The sequence below is a fragment of the Macaca nemestrina genome, chromosome 7, assembly GCF_043159975.1.
Source record: "Macaca nemestrina isolate mMacNem1 chromosome 7, mMacNem.hap1, whole genome shotgun sequence".
In the NCBI taxonomy this organism is placed as follows: Eukaryota; Metazoa; Chordata; class Mammalia; order Primates; family Cercopithecidae; genus Macaca; species Macaca nemestrina.
In genome coordinates, this window is record NC_092131.1 from 60,796,381 (window position 1) to 60,819,412 (window position 23,032).

Consider the following 23,032-nt stretch of genomic DNA (forward strand, 5'->3'; position numbering starts at 1 on the left):
CAGGGAAGCCTACTCTGATGAAATGACATTTAGGCAGAGGCTTGCATGAAGTTAAAAGAGGGACAGCAAAGGGTACAGGCTCTGAAGCACGAGGACTCTTGGTGTCTTTCGGGAAAGTAGGTTTGCCTTGAGTTCAGCGACTGGGGGTGGGTGACAAGATGTGAAGAAGGATACAGGGCCTGGTGAACAGGAGTGAGTTCCATTTTCTGGGCAATGGGAAGCCAAAAGAGGATTTAAGCAGTTAGAATGTGACTTGTGTTTTAATAGGATCACTCTGGATGCAATGTGGGACATAGATTAGAGGGGTCAGGATTGGAAGCTGGACCTTGTGTCCAGGGAGAGATGATGGTGACATGGGCAAGCAGATGAATATTTAGAATAGTAGAAAAAAGTAGATCAAATATATTTTCAGTGGATAATTTTGTTGAGGGGCTGCATATGGAGGTGATTCAAGAATTTTGATATGAGGAACTGGGTGAATGGTGCATGCCATATACATGGATATGGAGTTTTAATTTGCTACTTTTTGACAGTACACTTCGACTTCCATTACGAACAGATATATTTGTATAACAAAGATTTTATTTATAATATTTTTGTGCAGCTAAGTGATAATCTGTGATCATTCCAAAAAGAATATCTTGATTCTTATTTCCATTTTGCCCCATTTCAGTGACTGAGAAGAAATATGCCATCATTTTTACCTGTAAAACTATGTTTACAAGTCCTACTCATTATTTAGAATCATTTCTACTACATTGTCTCAGGTGAATTCAGAGGTATAAAGGAAAGCCTGCATTAAGGGCAAGGCCTGGGAGACCTGGGTGTGAAATGTTTCTCATAAGTGTTACAAATCATGTGATTATATTAGAAGTTAGAGTTCTCCAATTTGCTTAATGTGATTTTATTTTATTTTTTTTTAATCCGGGAACTAAGGTGTTTTAGATTTTAGGACTTTATCTTCTTGGTTCATGCCCAATAAATGAATGGCTTTTCCTTTGCAAGGCTTTCTTTTTTAATGCACTAGATTCTCTGGCATTCTGAATTAATAATAAGTCTGTATAAATTAGATTTAGGTTGTGGGAAAGGGAAGACTTGCTCTACTTTAGGGGAGGCAATAGCTATTTTTATAGGAACCTGAATATTATAAGCACTCCACATTCAGGGTATTTGCACTAGTAAGTTATATTAATAGGTAACTTGATAACAAATTTCTAAGAACTGGGTCAGAGGGAGATATTAAATTGGTGCCTTACAAGGTTTCTAACAGGTTGGCTTATTTTGCAAGCAAAGTTAGAGTGCATTTTCATGGAAACTTTTCTTTATATTTTATGTCCCAGTTCAGGAAAAACCTTTTTGAAAATAAACTTTTCCAAAATCCAAAAGCTGGTATTTTGTGTTAACTTATTTGGGACATTTTCAAACTAGTTGATTATTGGGCATTTTAATACTTCGTTAATGTATAAAGACACAATATCCTTTTATCTGCTTCCAGAAGGCACTGAAAGGGCTCTTTATTCATTTAGCAATCACTTATGGGGTGTTATCATTGCTTCATCTATCTTTGCCCAGAAACTAGGGAGGCATTTGAGAAGACATCACTAGCAAAATCAGGGTTTTTGTTTTCGTTTTGTTTTGTTTTAAAAGGCCATTGGAGGAAAGCATACTGCCTATTTAGCATTTCTCTATCCCAGAAATAGCATGTGAATCTCAGTCTCCTTCATCACTGTTGTCTCTCATGACTTTCCTCAAACACCAACTGCTCCTACACATTTCCTACTAGGCTTAAGTGTATCCTTCAGCTTTGGTCTTGGAAAAGTGTCTTGTAATAACACTCTTGCCTCCCCACAGTTTTTTGCTTGTAACCCATTTTCTCTAACCATAACTTTGACTCTCTACTTCTTGACCCTTGGACCCAGTCACTCATTGGCATTGGTAAAGTGTTTAATTCCCAAGGCCAATTTTAGCCTTCAGGTATGGCTTCCTGAGCAGCCACTGGGGTCAGCTAATGGAGCTCAGCCATGTGGAAAAGTTAGTTCCTCTTGGCATGAGTCTAGACGTATGGGAAACAGGAAGGGGTAAGACAGATAATTTTTTATTATTATTTCTCCCCTCAGGGAATGGCAATGGAAGTATGTTTTTCCTTTGCAAACCTTCCAGATAATCTGTTATGCAGAAGAAAGGCATATCACGAACAACACACTCATTGCATTTCCTCACATTTTTCCTTGCCACAAGATTGTGCATCCCCTTTTCTTCCCACATCTTCATTTCCCGAGCTTGCACCTCTCAAAGAAAATGTCAATACTCTAATCCTTGCTTCAGTCTCTGGTCTTTTTAAAGGATTCAGACTAAGATAACTGTTATTAATCTACTCATTTAGCAAACACCGTGAGGAACAGAAAGGTTTATAAGACCCCTCTGCCTACACTGTCTGAATTGCTATTAGTTTGTTCACATTATTCTTTCAAGGATGAGTTTCTAAAAAAGCAAAAACAATGAAACCTCCTCCTTCAAAAGACACTGAAACTTTTTTGTATCATAATTCCAGGACTAAGAAAAATTTCTTCCCAGTCAAAACTTTTAAGTAATGAGTATATTATAAATTAATAAATTGAATGATTGATCCGAAGAAACATGAGCTATTACTAATAGGAATTTTGATATGTCATAGGATGTGATAAGCAAAAATTGTTTTATGACCTAGTAGGATACATGACTTCTGTCATTAGCTTCTCTTTAATTGTCTTTCAAGTCTTGTTAACTTTGGAAAGTAAGCAATTTGGAAGACAATATTGTAAGTGATGCTTGAGATGCTTAATAAATATCTTGTACTCTTAAAATCAGTAAGATAATGAAGATTTTGATCATTTCAACATACTCTAATTATATATTTAGGTATCATAATTACATGTTCAAATTGTTACACATATGAACACTAATTTCTTAATTAAAGACAATTAAGCCAACTTTGTAAATATACCATAATTGACTGAAATGACAAAATTAAGTAAATACTTCCATCAAAGAATATTAGGGAAGGATAAAAATACATTTTATGATACAATGCCTTTCTATGAACTCTAGCATTTGCTATTTGTTAGAAGTCTTATGTGCATTGTATTCATTTTGCAATGAGAGTTGCAGTGAGACTCTTACCTAAAATAATGAATGTATAAATGTATGAGGTGAGGCAAAAATCCTTATCATGAAATGCCACAGTAGCATCTTGGAATGTGTGTCATTTCCTGTGGCCTGATAAGTTCAATATACATTTATTTCCTCTTGGCATTGTATCTTTAACATGTACTCTTGCCAGAGGAATTGATATTTGAACATATTTAATATCCCGGGGCTTCTTGGGAATGAGGTATAGAAGTTGCAGTGGTAGATGTGCATTGGAATACTGAGATCCTAGGTTTTTATCGTTTCCTTTACTTAAGGAATACAATATGTGAAAATTGCTATGATAAACCAAAATTTAAGGTATGTCCAAACCTTAATTGATAATTGATAAACGGTGTCTATAATTTACCTCATGGTATTTTGTATACTAGCGGGTTTGTTATTATACTAGATGACTCATGATTATAGTTTCACATGTATCTACATATATGCATTTATATGCTATATAATATGAATATTTATATTTAATATTTATAATTTAATGATATAAGTGTTTATATCATATGCACACACATATATTATTGAGACAATATTAAGTTACTGTGCTGGTTATTTTATTTTTATTGCTATGTGATTTTGGGTTTTATTATCTGAATGTAAAAAGTAAGTTCAGTGACAAGAAAAAGAAATATTTAAAAAAGATATTTTGCTGGTTTTAATTTGAGCTAGCCAGGTAGACGAAAACCTTTTAAGGGTTGCCCTCAATAGTTCAGGAAGCAACAAACAGACTGAATAGTTTCAATTGTATCACCCATTTTCTTAGAGGATCTGAATGCAAGTTGTGGGGCTAATAGAGAGATCTATTAGTAGGGGTTCTAATTCATAAGTTTTAAAGGTTTGAGTTCTCTCTCCCCAATCCTTGTGGTGGGAGTGAAATGTTCCCAGAAGTGTCTAAATGTAGGTTTGAATTAAAACAGTCTAATATGCTATTAGGTCAATACTCTTCCTTCTGGTTAACCACATAGCATAGTTTCTTTTATAAACTGTAACAAAATGTTGTTTTCCCACCCTTTGCATAACATTTTCTGCAGTAACATCTTTTTCTTTGAATTTTAGGACCTGTAATTCCTCATTTTTTTTCTCCTTCTGCCATCTTGCTATTTCTCACCCACCTTACTCATATTGCATATCACATGAAGAGTATTCAAAACAATGAGATATCCTTAAGAAAGTGACAACCAAGGCTAAAGTACAAAGTTGGACTTTTTAAGAAATTAAGGACAATACACTGATGCAAATTGAATATATATTCACATAATTTCTAGCTTGAAAACTAAGTGTGTAAGGAGAGATGAACAAATCTTTATCATACACATTGTAATTTTGACGTAGATTTTAATATATCAGTTTTGTAATAAGAATTTTATTTATATTTTACCTAACATATAGTTTAGTGTTTTATATGCAGTTCTCTCACAGTTATAAGGTCTAATGGATTGTAAGTATTGTGAAATATAGCTTCATTTATGTCAGGATGAAACTAAGTATTCATGGGTTTTTGCAGATTTTGATTTTATCTTTACGTGGATAGATGAACTTGTAACATAATTTACTGTCAAACAGCAAACTTTTAGGTTTCTTTTGTTTGTTTGTTTGTTTGTTTGTTTTTGAGACGGAGTCTCGCCCTTTTGCCCAGGCGAGACTGCAGTGGCGCTATCTCTGCTCACTGTAAGAGCCCTGCCTCCTGGATTCATGACATTCTCCTGCCTCAGCCTCCTAAGTAGCTGGGACTACAGGCGCCCGCCACGACGCCCAGCTAATTTTTTGTATTTTTAGTAGAGACGGGGTTTCGCTGTGTTATCCAGGATGGTCTCGATCTCCTGACCTCGTGATCCACCTGCCTTGGCCTCCCAAAGTGCTGGGATTACAGGCGTGAGCCACCACGCCCGGCCAACTTTTAGTTTTAAACTTTATAAAGTTATTTATTAAAATGTAAGCACATTGATAATTTAAATACTGAGTATGAAACTCTTTTATAATAGCAGTTACTTTCAGTACTTTCAGTTACTTTCATAAAGATACATTAAAGTCTTTATGAATTATTCAGAGTAGCTTCTGCATGTTTCAAGTAGTACCAAGTAATGTTTTTATTCAGCAGAATGTAACTTCTGATTGTTCACACTCTGTTGATGGTGCCACTTCTCTCTTCAGTTACCAATGCCCTCCTATTTTCCATCATTCCTCTTTCTCTCATTAAAATTATAGAATTGAAAACCATTATTTAAACTCATGGATTTACAGATAATACTTAGGCAGCTAAAAGTATCTGTCAATATATAAATTTCGCTGGGCAGTTAGATTCTTGGTGTTGATTTATAATTTTGGAACAAAGCTGCAGTTTTCATCTATAGGTGCCACAGGTAATTCCCTGGAGGGAGCATAGTGTTGGAGAGTGGCGGCTGTAGAGGTGGCATAGTAGTCCTGACTTTACACTTCACTTTCCTTGGCCTGGCTTTAAAGGTGAACCTCATTGAGGGCAGTGGAGAGTGAAGGGAGAAAAGGTTTATCAGTCAGGGTTCAACTACAGATAATAGAATTCATTTAGCTTGTTTAAACACAAGTGGATTACTCTAGGTAATTAATTCCTCACAAAACATAAAGTAAAGTCTGCAGAGAAATGTCCTAAGGCTATGCCTGCAAGAATAACATACAGAATAATATCACAGCACTTGCCCACCAAGGCAACTGCTTCTTCTATTAGAAAAAACAAAGTAACCCTCCCTACCAAGGTCCAAGAAAAATATACGTTAGTTATAATCGAAGGATGAAGAAGCCTGCCCTAAAACTGTTGGATCTGTTTCTTAACCATGTATACTGTGATTTGCACCAACAAAAACTGATTCTCTACAAAGCACATCTCTTCCCACTTAATCTGGTTCTGAATTCTTAATACAAGCACATCTCTTCCCACTTAATCTGGTTCTGAATTCTTGATGGTATACCCAAACTCTGTCTGCAAGCTTAGAGCAAGGGAGTCTGGTAAATGTAGATTTTGGCTTTCTGGCCCCTGAATTGCAAGAAGGCCTTCTAGTCAAAAATTGAAAGAGACAATGAGTGTCCAATAAACTGTATCCTTTGGTCATATGGGGCAATCATGTTGAGAACTTTCCTATCCATCTACTCCCATAACCCATTTGTTCTTACCGTCTTTGAACGAAAGTCAAAATATCTAACTTGCTACCCAAGACATATGTCTGGAAGCTGCCAATATGTTGATGATTATGTCCTGTCATTTCCCTGCTATTTGTGGAAAAGAACACTCTGTTTTACGAAGGTTCTCAGATAGACCTTTTTCATTTTAACTTTTGAATTCTCCATCTTCTCTCTTTTTTTCAAACATGCAGGTTCAATTTTTTTTCTTCTTGTTTTTTCGTCCCAGGAACATTCAGTTCCAAGAAACCCAGGTATTGTTATTATAGGATAACTTTGTGTTTTATTCTTCATTTCCATTTCAATTAGAAAAAAAAAATCTGGTAGATATGTAAATATGTATAGGAAACTTTACAATGGTGAATAAAATTTAATAATGTGTGCTCAGTTTACCAAGAGTTACAGCAACCTTCTATTTTCACTTGTTCTTGAAGAAAGGTTTTCTGGTCTACCTAAATTAAAGCTACTGGAGTCAATGTCTCTTAATATCAAAGTGAGATTGAGCATAGGCTCTGGACTCAGATGGCGTGGGACTTCCATCCTAGCTTGCTCATATACTACTTTGAAATCTGGGAAAATCATTTTCCTGTCTGCAGCATCAGTTTCCTCATCTGTAAAGTGAGGATATAGTACTTAGTTGATGTGATTCTTAGGAGGATTAAATGAGATACATTAATAAATAATTTGCACACGTAAGTCCTTAGTAAATATGTGTGACTTTCAGTAAAACAACAGTCATACAGATACTTTTTGGAATCCTGGAACCACTATTTACTAATTTTGCAGTACTAGGAAACTTAGTTAATATTTCTGAATCTCAATTTAGTCATCACAAATTGAAGACTACCATATATTTACTAGTGGAGTTTACATGAAAACAATTATTGCAAAGTTCCCAATAGAAAATCCAGCGACAAATTAGTTCACATTTCTTATCTTTTTAAGCTGTATTCAAAATCCAAAGAGGTTAAATATAAATTGTTACAATATTTAACCCTGACATTAATCTAGTGGGTTGAAATATTTCAAATGTGTGTAGGAATAGTGTACTGTTAATGCTCTCTGATTCATTGGTCCTAAAATTGGGCTATTTACATGAACATTTAATATGGTCCTCTAATGTATATTATTTCTTATGCCTCCGTTTAGTTTTGCACATCTTATTGATATTTTTCAATCATCTGGATGTTGAATGGAGTTTAAATTGTAAACTGACAGTTAGATGTATAGGTCATCGACATCTCCAAATGTTGCAAGGTACCCATAAAATATGTTGTTTTTCTTGTTCTTAGTTTTCTAAAAGTAGTTCAGATATTATAGTGGCAAAATGTGAGGTAAAAATGTGTCCATAAGATTGAAAATGTACCCATAGGAATTGGAGATGTTAATTTTCTCTTCCCAGTTCTAGGTGCCTGGAAAAATGCAGAGGGGCAGATGATTCACTCTGTAATATTCCTTAAGCCATTTTAATGTAACTTGTTTTGGGGGGGATTTTAGATTAATTATTAGAAAACACTGTTAGAATTGCACTATATTATGTATTTGGTGTAGTCTGGCTAAATTTACCTGCCAGGAGAATACTTGAATGGTGTAATTACAAACATCTATGTCAAACCTATATGCCTTGGAAGCATCCCATTTTTCTATAATTATGCTGTTGTATAATAGTGCTGGTGTTTTATCCCTTAAATAGCAGGAGTTTATTTGGTTACCTTATGAATAGATATAAATATGACTGTAGTAGAGCACAGTGGAACAGAGCAATTTATTTTTTATTACATTTCTAATACTCGTCAGTGTTTGTAATATTGTTAATTTAGATTATATTCTATTATAAAAAATCATTAAAGGAATTTCTGCTTCATTTTCAACAAGATTGAGAGTAATGGTGAAAAAAAATTCCCATAAGAAACTCACAAGGAAAAGATGGAAATGCTGTTCCATAGCAACACATAAAAAATATCCTCCATTTGTAAAATGTGTGATAAATCAATATTGATTATTAAGTATAAAAGTGCCAAATTTAGATCAGGAAAATCTTTTGAAGTTATGGGAGAAACATTACAGCCAACTGGAATATCATCCTGTGTTTATTAACTCTCATTACAAAAAAGGGCTTGGAATATGCTGTATGTCATTACAGCATCTTTACCTACATAAAAATGACATATTGATAATTAAGCTATGATTTCCTGTTTTAGGCTATTAAAGGCCCAGTTTAATTTTTTTTAATGAATAGTGTATTCTTTCCCTCATGAGCTACTACTCAATTTTTTTTTTTTTTTAGATTTTTAAAATATAGCATTTCTAATGAATGCAGTTTCATTTATTTCTTTAGTTACTTTTAGTTGTTTCTTCAAGGGCATTACTTTTATTATTTTGCATTTGATTAACAGAGAAGATCTTTTATTTACAGGGCCTTCACATTTTAAAAATGTATTTGTTTAATTTTTATTAATTAATTTTTTATTATAAATTGGCTGCTAATTCTGAATTTAGAAATAATAGTTAAAACAAGATAGACATCAATTCTGCTCACAGAAAAGAAAGTTTAGTGATAGAGATTATTGAGATGGTATAGTGGCTTCATGGTGTCACCAGGGACCCATTCTTAGCAGGTGACTTCTATCTTGAGGTATGCTCACAATTTAAATTGGATCCTGAATTCCCAGCTATCACATTTGAATTTCAGGAATAAGGAAGAAAAGCTAGAAAGATAAGCTCCTTTAAGGGGCTTCTTCAGAATTCCCACGTGACACTTTTGCTTACACAGTATAGTATATGTGTGTAAAAAAATAAAATAGTTAATCTAGCAAGCTTGAAAATGCCATGCTTGCTTGCAAGGTTGGCCTTTGGCTGGCATCTGTGAATCTGGATTTCAAGAGAGGTCCCACCATTCTCCAGCTGATAAGAATGGCTCACTATGTCTATTTTTTTCTTCCTCCTCCTCCTCCTCCTCCTCCTTCTTCTTCTTCTATTCTTGCAAACAATACAGCTTATGCTAGTAATTTGCTTTAGTTTTGGGAGACTGGAATTTTGATATACTGGGCAGAGGGCGCGTAAGTGGCCAGCCCCCAGCAAAAATATTGGGCACTGAGTTTCTAATGAACTTCCCTGGTAGATAGCATTTCCCAAGAGCTGTCATAATTCAACATTAAACATGTCCTATGTGACTCCATAGGGAGAGGACTCAGGAGCTTGTATCCTTTTTTCACCAAACTTTGCCCAAAACGCCTTTTCCTTTTATTAATTGTGCTTTGTCTTCTTTCACTATAATATATTCATAGTCATGAATATAACTATACATATGCTTCTTGACTTACAATGAGGTTACATTCCAATAAACCCACTATAAGTAGAAAAAAATGCTTTAATTTACCTAACCTACTGAACATCATAGCTTTGCTTAGCCTACCTTAACATGATAGTTAAACATGCTCAGAACAGTTACATTATCATACAACTGGGCAAAATCATCTAACAAAAAGCCTATTTTGTAATAAAGTATTGAATACCTCCTGTAATTTATTGAAAAGATCAAAATTTGAAGTATGGTTTCTACTGAATGTGTATTTTTTCACACCACCATAAAGTCAAAAGTCAAGTAGAAAAATCACTAAGTCAAAAAAATTGTAAGTGAAACCATCAGTCAGAGACTGTATAATGAGTTCCACAAAGTCCTCTGTGAATCATTGAACCTTGATGGGGTCTTGGGGATCCCTGACAAACAAGAAAATTTAGTAAATGACTATTTTACTACTTTTCAAGTTATAAAACACGTTTTAAAGTCTATCACAGATGCAGTATAGTTTTTTTATAACTAAGATAAATACTAGTATTTTGTGTTTTTATTAGCATTCTCTTTTCATCAAGGTGGACTGTAAAGTTTTGGTTTGAATAACTGGAAGGATGGAGTTACTACTAATCGAGATGGGAAAGACTGGGAGAGTTGGTTTGGAGGGGAGATCAAGAGTTCATTTTGGATATGTTATGTTGGCAATGGAGAGCAGGCACTTGGTGGCTAAAAGTCTGGGATTCAAAGGAGAGGCCTGAACTACAAATACTAATTTAGGAACCATCATTACATAAATGGTATTTAAAGTACTCCATAAAGTGACTGAGGAAGTGAATGTACAAAGAAAATGATGAGGCTTTAAGGCAGTCGATTGTTCAGAAGTCAGGGAGATAAGTAAACACCACCAAAATAGACTAAACTCATTCTATTTTGGATGCATCGTGGAGTGGAATTTTGTCTAATTCATAATTGTATTCTGAGCAGAATTATAGTGCCAGGAATCAATTCAAGCAACAATGATATATATATATATATATTTTAATCATTACTATGTCTCAGGCTCAGTTATTTGGGCTGGAGATACCAAGTTTAAGAATAGTCCTTGCCTTAATGAACTTACCATTGGTTAAGGCAAAGTCATTGTTTTTGGTCTGATTCTTTAGAAATGGAGCTTGAGATGAAGATTCATGTGCAACTGATTTATTAAGGAAATGCCCTTAGGAGAAACTGATAATGGAGCAAGAAAGCAGGAGAGGAAAGGGAGGAAGCTGGGCCAGGATGTGGTTTCACGAGGTTGGCGTCAGCCTGACACTGCAAAGAAATTGGGGTGTAAATTATGCTGCAGAATTTATCCCATCTAGAGGCACGGGAGCAGGGCTTTCATATTCCACAATAATCATTCATCGGCTAAGAGTCACAGGGGTAGGGAATAAACTCCCAAGATTTCCCAGGATTTCCCTCTGACTGCAGGTAACTCTGAATCCCTAGTGTTTTCATTTCATGAAAAACAAAATGTCCTAGTAAGGTAACATATAGGAAAGGTAAAGGGTTCTAAGGGAATCAGACAGAACACCAGTTGTTTCCTACAACATCTAAACAGCTGATTTCTAAAGCATGTGATAAGCACTCTCACAGAGGGAATCTCAGAGTGCCATGGCAACAAAGGGGGCAGGACATAATAGAGCTCTATGAGAGATGGAAAGCTTTCTAATAAAATGATATCTGGAGGACCAGAGGGTGTTAACTAGATACTAAATGAAGGAAAAAGGGAGAACTTTCAAGTCAGAAAGGATCCCAGTATATAATAGCACATAGTCTCATGGCCGTGGAAGGATTGGAGCTGTAAAATGGGAGAAAAAGTTTTCTTACCTTCTAAGCATGTCATGGCATTAAAATCAGAGGATGGAACAATAACATTTTGTAAACTTTTAAAGAAATCGAATTCTGATAATGGTGGTTTGGGGACCAGGAGTAATGTCTTGGCCATGCTACAAAATCAAACCTTTCTATGATGATTGCATTAATTTCCAGCATTTTATATTTATAAGCATTTGCACCAAGATGTACCCTTCTCTGTCACCTCTGGTGTGAAATAGTGCCAGCAGGCCCTATCGTAGTGCTTCAGATGCATATAGGAAGTCTGATGCTGTTTAAGAAAAGTACTAAGTTTATCTGTTTTCTCCGATTGTTTATTCACACAAGAGGTGAATACATTCCTCAAAGGTTAAATTCAAAGAAAAGACAAATGCAAAAAAGGATCAGAAAACTTATTGCTATCTGCTTTAAGGCCCGTCTAGTGTTCAGAAATATCATGTCCTCGCCCCGGTATTTTACCTCTGTTTCTTGTCTACCGTGATGGCTCCCTCTTCATCATTCTGTTTTCTGCATAGTGAGTAGACCTGCTTTGTGAATCCCTTGTTCTTCAGACTCCTCCTATTTGTTTATTTATGGTGAGACAGTGTCTCACTTTGCTGCCTGGGCTGGAGTGCCATCATAACTCACTGCAGCCAGGAAATTTTTTTATTTTTAGTTTTTGTAGAGAGAGGGATCTCTCTATGTTGCCCAGACTGGTCTCAAACTCCTGGCTTCAATCCATCCTTCTGCCTTGGCCTCCCCAAGAGCTGGCCAGTCTCCCTTTTTCTGTTACTGTCATGAGCTTCTTATCTGCATATATCTTGTAGAAATATTTCAAATTGCATCTTAGTAGTAGTAGTGGTGGTGGTAATAGTAATAGTAATCATGGTCCCTAATATTCTGGATATACTAGAAAAATGGTTTTTTATGCATAGAGTAGACAATTGTTAAGGTTAATTTTTTTTTTTTTTTGCTTTGTTAGAAAATTGTGGTTCTTTTTTTATAAAAACAGATTTAGAAATAAGTGAGACATATTGCTATAATTATTGTAGACTGATACAATTTATTAAAAATTGTACCTGTATGCTCTAGAGTCCTGTGCCATTCAGAATTCCACTTATTCTATTAAGTAATTCAAAGAGAACCTATTTCTTCTGTAATTTTCCCTGATATCAGTGCAGGAGAAAGGAATAACTTTTATTTTGAAAACTCTAATAAACACTACCTATTAGTAATTACATACCATTGATAGTTCTTAATACTCTTGCAAGCTGGCACTCTGTACCTTTTTAGGTTTAGTTCCCAAGGCTCTGGTGGCAGATCATCCCAATAATTATAGCAGGTCAGGTGATGTTTATCTGATTTTCTCTCAAGGATTCTCTTACTGCTAAAGGATCTTCCTTCAGAGTATAAATAATGCTGGGACAATGCTCACATTGATATGAGTACATCTGGCTGAACTCCTTGGCAAACAATAGAAAGGAGCTTCAGTGTACAAATCTTCATTCACTAGACATTAATTAAATGGGGCAACCTAGAAGTCTCGGGTCAAAGTTTTTATTGAGTTTGTTGCATCTACACAATATACTTTTTGGATTCAGCCAAGTCTATCTATGCTTCAGGTTTTTAATATTTTCCTAAGACTATCTCAATCAATACTGATTTTATTTAAGGCTATGTAAAAGCAATGATGTTTCAGGAAATATCTATATCTGTATCTGTATCTATATCTATATCTTTATCTATATCTGTAATACTATTGGGAATTGAATAGGCCTAAAATAAGAGAATCTCCATGTTGTTTCTTCAGATTAGGAAGAGTTACCAAGAAAAGTATTTCCTAAACTCTCGTATCATTCTTTTTCTGTTAATGTTATTTTTACAGAAATGAGTTTAATGTTATATTGTAAGAGGATTTAAACACAAATGTAATAATATAGCCCATGTGGTTTGGCTGTGTCCCCACTCAAATCTCATCTTGAATTATAGTTCCCACAATCCCCATGTGTGGTAGAAGGGATCCAGTGAGAGATAATTGAATCATGGGGGTGGTTCCCCCCATGCTGTTCTCGTGATAGTGATTGAGTCCTCATAAGATCTCATGGGTTTTTAAGGGCCTTTTCCAACTTTGCTCAGCACTTCTCTCTCCTGCCGCCATGTGAAAAAGGATGTTTTTGCTTCCCCTTCCCCCATGATTGTAAGTTTCTTGAGGCTTCCCCAGTCATTGGGGGACAGTTCAATTGACTGTGAGTCAATTAAACCTGTTTCCTTTATAAATTACCTAGTCTTGGGTATTTCTTCATAGCAGCATGAGAATGGACTAATGCAATAGCATATCTGAAATTTGGATGTATTTTATTCACATTGTGAAACTAGGGGTTGTCCCAAACATCCACTCTTCTGTTTTTCCAGAATTAAGGAACTATCAAATTTTAGCTGGGGGAGAGGAAGAAGATGCTATTCAGAGTAAAGAGTATATTTCCCAGCATTTCTTGTAACTAAGGAAGAATAACTGTATCATATAAGCAGTGTCATGAGGCAGCTTCTAGAACCTTCTGTAAAAAACAACTAGCAGATGCTTTTTGCCTGTTCCTCTCTCCTAAACAATCTCAAGCAGTAGTTTAGGATACAGCTCAAGCCAAAATTAAATTAAAATAAATTCCGATGAGTACTGAATTAAGTTAAAATAAATTCAGATGAGTTATTTATTCATTCATTCATTCTTTAATATGTAGAGAGTACTTAAGGTTTATATTTTCCTATATGTATTCTTTTCACTGTTGATATGGTTTGGTTGTGTCCCCACCCAAATCTCAACTTGAATTTTATCTACCGGAATTTCCACATGTTCTGGGAGGTAACTTAATCATGGGAGCCGATCTTTCCCGTGCTATTCTTGTGATAGTGAATAAGTCTCACAAGATCTGACGGGTTTATCAGGGGTTTCCGCTTTTGCTTCTTTCTCATTTTCTCTTGCCACCACCATGTAAGAAGTGCCTTTTGCCTCTTGCCATGATTCTGAGGCCTTGCCAGCCATTTGGAACTGTAAGTCCAATTAAAACTCTTTTTCTTCTCAGTCTCAGGTATGTCTTTATGGGCAGTGTGAAAACAGACCAGTACAACTGTATTGATAGATTTTAGTATGAAATGGTTTTCTATTCATTGGCTTCTGGATACTTAGCAATTTTCTTTTTAATTTTCTCTTTGAACAATAACAATGTGAATAAAAGTTTCCGTGTATTAGTCAACTTTTGATAAGTTATTTATAACGTATTGAACTAAGTATCGATAGCATGCCTGTCCTACCTCTAATTTTTTATTAGTGAAGTTTTACTTTGCTATCAACTACATGATCAATTTTTGTAAATATTTAATGCATAAGAAAAAAATTACTAATCCTGTGGATAGACGACTTTCTGTATATTTATTAGTCTTATATGTTGATTGTAGTTTTTTAGTTTGTCCTATCTTTCCTCTTAACTAAAAAAGTTGCACTATCAAGAACTGCCTGAATCTCAGAGAGCTGTATTGGAACTTTCTACTGCAATTGCATGTTTGTCAAATTCTTCCCTTTTTAATTTTGTTTGCTTTTTGTCTTTAGTGGCTCTGTACTTTACTGAATACCAATTACAAGTAATATATTTATGCTTTTGACTTTTAATATTACAAAAAGTGATGCCTTTCTCTTCCTGTTAGTTTTTAACTGCAAATTTATTATTAATTTAATCTTAATATATGTATTAAGATTACACATATGTGTATATATAATCTTGTAATGTGATATATATACACACATATATATCACATAATATTATATATATATCACTCCTAATTGGTTGATTGATTTTAGTTTACATAATTCCATTACAACTTTATCCATGCCTTCTTTTCCCATCTTGGCTTCCAGTTTTCTATTGTTCCAATCATTTATTGTTATTAGATGTTAACTGCATGCAAGCTTGTTTTAACTTTTAAATTCAGTCTAGTAGGCTCTTTCAGTGGGCAAATTCAGTCTATTCACATCTAGTCTATGACTGATATAAATGTTGTATCTTACTCGATAGTGGTCTATTGCATAGAATGGTGACTCTAGTTAATAATAATATACTGTTAACCGGTTTCAAAATTAATAAAAGAGTAGATTTCAAATGTTTCACCACAAAAAAGTATTCGAAGAGATGAATTTGTCAATGTGCTTGATTTATCATTCTACAATGTAAGCTTATATTAAAACATCACATCATACCCCAAGTATGTATACACACGTATATTTTTGGCAATTAAAAATAAAATGAAAATTAAATATGTATTCATTTTAAATTATACATTTTTCTTTTACCTTTGCCCTATTTTTTTTCTGCCCGTTTTATCAAGTTTATATTTTTTCCACTCTCTTCCCTTTATCTCTTCTTTTTTTTTTTTTTTTTTTTTTTGAGACTAAGTCTCGCTCTATCGCCCAGGCTGGAGTGCAGTGGTGTGATCTCTGCTCACTGCAAGCTCTGCCTCCTGGGTTCATGCCATTCTCCTGCCTCAGCCTCCTGAGTAGCTGGGACTACAGGTGCTCGCCACCACTCCCGGCTAATTTTTTGTATTTTTAGTAGAGATGGGGTTTCACCGTGTTAGCCAGGATGGTCTCGATCTCCTGACCTCGTGATCCACCCGCCTCAGCCTCCCAAAGTGCTGGGATTACAGGTGTAAGCCACCGCGCCTGGCCAACTTTATCTCATGTTTCCTTCCATTAATGAAACTGATTTTTTTCCTGTTACTTTAATTGACATTTATGCTTTTTAAAATGTCAATTTTAAAACCTAACTGTTTCTCTCACAGGGATACATTTTCCCCTTTCAATTATCCCAAAGTTTAAGATTCCAGAGTAACTTTTTTCTTTCCTTTCCTTTCCTTCCATCCCTACAATGTTACCTCTGCTTTGCGTTACATTTCCACCCCAAACTTCTAGGTTTTGCTAGGTTATTACAGATCTTCTTATTCTATGTCCTTTTGGTTTTAAGAAACTTTACTTAGTATTTAAATTGTATACTAACCCAAGGAAATCCTCCTTATTCATTAAATGAGTATCTATTAACTGCCCACTGTGATGTGCTTTTCTATATCTTCTCAAAATTCCAGACCTCAGATACAATTCATTTGTTGGGAGTTAGAGTATTTCAAAGATTTTCATCATGCGGGGCTATTTGAACCCTGAGGTTAACATGTTTGCATAGCACTGAATATTTTTATTTCACCCTAGAACAAATGAGCTCTTGAATGGGTATGGGCTATTGGGAGATATCCCTTTCCCTCACCTTTTTCAGTAAATGTGGATGTTATTCCACTGTTTTTGAGCTTTCGGTGCTGGAAATGAGAATCCTGAAGACAAACTAACCTCCATACCACTCCAGGAAAATCAGTTAGAATTGAGTTTGGCTATCAGTCACAGAAAAACCTGAAGAAGAAGTAAACAAGAATTTTATTTTTCTCCATATAGAACTCCAGGGCTATCAATAGTTTAGGTTAGGTAGGTATAACTCCATGGTGTCAGGATTTCAGGTTTCTTCTATTTTACTACTTCTCTGTGCTTGATTTTCATTTCAAATCGGCTCACTGTTCAAATGGAAGCTACCAAAAAATGTGCAAAACATGAAGGGCTGCTTCCCTATAAGGACATTTCTGCTTGAAACAACAAGAATGTGGCTAAATGGATGACTGGGAAATGTTTTTATCCCGGGCAGTCATGTGGCGATTAATAATTTGCGGTGTAAGAAGAAGGAAATACTTAACATTAGGGAGTGACCAGGCCCTATGACATTACAAGTTAGTCCCTTTTTCCTGGAAGGCTGAACAGTTTTCTTTATAGACTTAGAGGTCACAGTTTTTATCAGAGTATATATGGAGGTTTCTTTTCTCATCAGTTAGGCATATGACTTGGTAAACTCTCCCAATGTGTAAATTTATATCTTTCTACTACTCAGGAATATTTTATTTCAGTATTTATTTCTTAAAAGTAGAGAATAAAAAGGGAAGAAAAATTTTCTAAGTGATTATTTGCATTCCTTTCTACTTCTATTGTTTACTTTTCTCTTTCCTATGTTTCATTTGAGAATTGTTTCACTTTTTAAAACTTCTTTATAATAAACACAATATTTGCTTCTGGTAAAGTAAATTAAGTATAAATAAGAATTTAAAGTACAACTTAAGAAAAGAACACATTTCACTATCCTCTTTTTACTCCCAGTCTCATTTACAGAGCTTTGTATGTTTCCTTGTGTAATTTTAATAAACATTTAGTAATATGTACACACACAAATATACACATATGCTATTTTTACACAGATGAGAATATTCTCTGTTTCTTGCTTTTTGTCTTTTTTAACTTAATAATACATTTCGTATTTTATTTTTTCTAATGACTGTATTCAGTTCAATTTTAGAGTCAGTTTATAACCACCTCTCTATCATTTAGCATTTATATCATTTCCAGTGTTACAGTTTTACACATACAGTAGGCTAATTTCTATGCATTATTTTGCAAATATGTTAGTAAGGTAAATTTTAACCAGATAATTGCTAAGTGAAAGTGTGAGTATGCTTCCATTTTTGACATAATTTACACAATTCTCCTTTTCTTCTTATGGGTATATTAGTAATACATTTATAAACTACTTGAAATCAGAAATTATGCCATTTTCATCTTTGTGTATTCCAGATATATAGAAGATTTTGAATAAATATTTGGTATTTCTTTTTGTGATTTACAGATTTTTAAAAAATTCATCTCTTAATAACATTTTTATTCCATTCACAATTAAGGGCAAACATGGTTATATTTATATAGATATTTTAATTATGTGGATAACTTTTTAAAGATACTTTTTATGCCATTAGATCATACATTTTAATTAACTTCATATGAAAATAGGTATATATAATGGCAATAGTATAGGATTTGTGTTTTGATGATTCAGTATTTAGTTTCATTTTCCATGTCACAGCATATGTGTTTGAACAGAGGATTTCTATCAGCTGTTTCTCAACCTTAAAATAAAAACAAACTAAAATATACAGCGGCGCACGAAGGGAAATAAAATCAAATTATTTTTACTTTCTATTTTGTATCACTTTACAGTATGAGCGTGTGGCTTTTATTCAGGTTTTATACACTAAAATACACAAAAGTTGAGTTGAATACCAGTCATTATTGCTAGCAAGAACGAAGTCTGTTGTACACAGCTGTGTTTAAAAGAATGGTATTGTTTATAATGAAATGTTTTAGATATTCAAAATGTTTTGGCAGTTTACTAGAAATGTTCTCCTTGAAAAGTTTACATATTTTTTTAAAAATAATTATTGATGTAAAGTGAATACTAATGATCAAAATAGACAAATCATTTGTGAGCTTATTACAGCAAAGCCATCAAAGAAAAAAAACTCTTAAACAACCAGGTGTTTAAAATTATACATAATTTCAATACGCCATTATGGTATTATGTCTAAACTATTCAAATCAAATAGGAAATTTCAAATAAAAGAATGAGGCAAGTCCAAAAATAAAATGAGAACCTACTTGAACTAAATAAGTAAAATAATCTTATAAGGTTTGGAAAATATGAAAAACAAATTTAAATGTCCAACAAAAAGAAAAGTTAATCTGTATTTTCAATGTACTACTGATATTTAACTCCCTTTCTGTTATAATTTATATTGCCCTCCACACTGATTAGGCAGTTGATGAATTCTATGCAATTGAATTCAAATTACACACACTGTACAATGATGACATTACATTAAAATTTTTTAAATTCAATCGTGTCTGTAAACTTTAATTTTTTTTTCAATAATTTGATGGGAGAGGCAATGTAGCAGCTCTAAATGCAAACTCTTCAAATGAGTGATTGCTATTTGATTTATCTGTGGGGAAACCAACCTAAAGTAACAATCTTTGTTGATGCTTGCTCAGATCAGGTGGACCAAAACAGCAGGAAGTGCCTCTGACAGATTCCAAGACTCAAGTGTCTTCAATGAGACTTTGAGGATTACAAATATTCAGCGACACCAAGGAGGCCGGTATTACTGTAAAGCAGAGAATGGCTTGGGGTCCCCAGCGATAAAGTCAATCAGAGTGGATGTATACTGTAAGTAAATTTTCCAGAAAACTATAATTAAGCCTAGTACGGATTTCCTTTGTCCTACACGTCTATGGTTTTCTCAAAAAACGTAGAGTTCTGTTTAGGTGAGAATGAAAACTGTGTAAAATAATGATAGCTCCCTTAAAACATCCCTGAAGAAAGGAATCTTCACTAGAAACTTTCATAACTTCTATGATATAATACATATTCATTGTAGAACACTTAGGAACAACATTAACAAGAAGACAATAACCATGGGTAATCCCACCAATAACTAGTGTTTTAATGTATAAGTTTTTTATCTTTATATATACATATATACATGCATTTTTATATTTTTATTAAAATAAGATCATGCTGTATATTCTTTAACTTATGTTTGTGAATTTTACCTACGTGTGAATACAGCTATTCTTTTTTTTTTTTTTTTTTTTTATGTACATCATACAAACAGAGCATTATGAATTGGCCTGTAAATGACCAAAAATCTCTACGTATAGTCTGCATTTGGTCCAACTCTGTTAAAAGTAATCAGCACCAACCCTGGACAGTGCTGTGCCACCTGAAAAGTGTTTGTTGATTTATTTTTGTTCTTAGTCTCATTTTCCTACATTTTGCTCTTGATGATAATATTTTAAATCTTTTTGGTCTCCTTACTTATTTCCCCACCAAAACAAAGCAAAGGCCTACATTTAATTTGGTCTTTTGCCCAGGTTTTTCTATCATTTCATTATGTTTTTACAAGAATTTGCATTTTAATTTTTAAGTCTCTAGTGTAAGGTAATTATTTTTCTTTTCTTAAAGTAATTTAGACATAAGTAACAAGTGAGGATGTTGTTTTTCTGCCTATCTTCCTTTCTTTTCCCTTTCCTTTTTTTCAGTGCAGGATAGGATGTTACATAGTTAGGAAGGGGCTTGAAATTATACATGGTCTATTTGTGAGATGCTCTGCTGAATCTCATTTAGTTATTCAGATGACTGAGAAGTGTGTGATAAAGCAGCACTTGGAATTTGCTTTCCACTTTCAGATACCTGCTTTCCTTCTGGAAAGGATGGGCAAGAGATCCTTGTTTCATCCTCTCTGATATCTTCTATTTCCTAAGGCACCTTCCCCCTTATCCCTCAGCATAATTTGGAAACCTTCATCCCCTGTACTACCCTTTCCTTATTGTGGTGCACAGGTTGACCATACCTGTATACTACCCAAAATAATACAGCCCCTGGCTTCCATTTTCCTGACCAAATATTTTCAGTGTTTTTGTTCATATGCAATTTTAAATTAGATTAAGTTTAATTTACAGAATTGAATACTTTTTGTAATATAATAGTCTAGAGTACATACTTCTGCTCTTTTAGTTATTGTAGTTTAAGTCATTAAATTTTAAAATACACTTCTTCAATACCTTAAACACAATTCTAAAATCTAAAAAATTCTGAAAACCAGTGGGCATGTTTTATTTGTAACTTTTGTAAGCAAAACCTGATGTTAGCTAGTGTAGTGTCAAAATTTGACCTCAAATGACTTGAATAGAAAAGTAGAAAAAAGCTTTACACTCCTTATTTACCAGACTTTGAATAATCACGTTTTGCCCAGGAAATGTGTTTGATTACAAAATATAGCCAAAGATCCAGCTGAGTGTGTTATATAATAGATGGCATGTATACTATATTACCTTTCTAAAATCTGAAAATTTCTGAAACACATACTCCAAAGGTTTTGAATATGGGGTTTTTGGCTTGCATTTCTACAACAATAGGTCTGATAATTTAAAATTTGTATTGCTGGGTTAACAAGTTAAATATAAAGGGGGAAATTCACATTTTTAGAGACTTAAAAAAGTTTTTCTCTTTTTCCTTTTACTAGAAAGCCTTTTTCATTGCTAGTCTCCATTATCCCTTCTCCTTTCTACCTGCTCATATCTCTTGCTCTGCAGACTGGGTTGTGCCTGAGTGCCTTATTCATATCGCACACCTTACTGGAAATAATAGCACCGTTCTCTCCAGATTTCCCAAACCCTGCTAGCCTTTTAAAGTTTGACTCCTCTTCCATTCAACCACTCCTGAAGACATTTGTTTTGTTAACCTTCCTTTTCTTTGACTTCCTTTGGGGTTTTCTCATGCAACCTCAACTTGACAAGCATCTCGTTATATGTTATTTCAGTGAAATATCACTGTGATGCATACCATGTTGAAGTTCTATTTTCAGTACATGTTTGGTGGCTAGGATTTATTAACAACTGTCTAAAATTGTACCATTTGAGAAAATAACATGATGTTAAGTTCCACACTCTATGAATAAACATGACATCTCTCTAATATGAATTTCCCAGAGAATGCCTTACCTTTAGCGCCAGAGATCTTTCTACTCTGTGGATGTAAACATACATTTAAAGTAGTTATGCCTATTTTTGAGGGCTTGAATAAATGAATTCCTTCAGATAGTAAATTTTCAAACATGCTTTGAGTGATAAGAACACTTAACAACAGAGATCACTAGACCTATCTAAGGAGTTCATGTGCTCCAAATACAACCTTGATTGAAGCCCAGAGTTTTTCGGTTCAAGTACATTTTCTCTACCTGAATTTCTATAATTTAAAACATGCTTTATCGTTGCTGATAAAGACATGACTAGTGTATTCATGTTATGTTTAAATTTGGCAATGTTGGTGTCTAAATTTGAATTATAATCCTTAAGATTTATTTGTGCTCTAATTTTGGTTGGATGTTGGACAGCTTAGTTGAATAGATACTCATTTATATAAACTACAAGCAGGTGAATGACTTAATATATTTCAGGTACTTTTGCTTTAATTATTTTAGGAAATACTAAAAAAAAAAAAGGACTTTTTTTTCTGTTTGGAATCATGCCTTTAAAATCATCCACTGCATTGTAGGTTTCTGTTTCTTTTTCTAAACTGATTTCACATGTGGTACTTTCATCACCATCGGTAGAACTTGGAAAGAGGATATGCATAAAAACAAAATACACTCATGCAAAATCGGCAGTAAAAAATATTTTTACAACACCAAGCTGAGGCAGACTATGACTTGGATTTACCAAAAATAATAACTAATAATGTTAGAATTTATTCTTGAATCCCTTGTAAAATATTATCTCTAAAATCTGCCCCATAATCTATTGATGTATAACAACACATAATGTAGATATTAATGTAATGCATCAGTAGTCTTAGAGAGTTTTTATAATAGTGAAAATGGGTATCTCTCATCAAATCCCACGTTCTGATACAGCTTTCTACCTTTAGAGCAAAAACCTTCCTAAAATAAAATTACGTGCTAACCAGTCATTATTTTGATGAGGAAATGTAGTTTCAGGAAAGGAATTTAACACAATGGTGAATAATATAAAATGAAATGACTTTCTTTAGATCGATATTTTGAAATCTTTGTAATAGCTATATT

General features: G+C 34.0%; 1 protein-coding gene across 5 annotated transcripts in view; it reads left to right on the plus strand.

Moving 5' to 3' along the window:
• Positions 1 to 23,032, plus strand: part of LOC105481879 (MAM domain containing glycosylphosphatidylinositol anchor 2) — an 859,970-nt gene that overhangs the window by 450,132 nt on the left and 386,806 nt on the right. For all 5 annotated transcript variants that reach the window (XR_011625905.1, XR_011625904.1, XM_011741671.3 and 2 more), the window contains exon 3: positions 19,440 to 19,614. Coding sequence is in view for 3 of the 5 variants with exons in the window: in XM_011741671.3 (XP_011739973.2) it covers positions 19,440 to 19,614 (175 nt within the window). In the remaining 2 variants the exon portion in view is untranslated. The remainder of the gene's footprint in view (positions 1 to 19,439; positions 19,615 to 23,032) is intronic.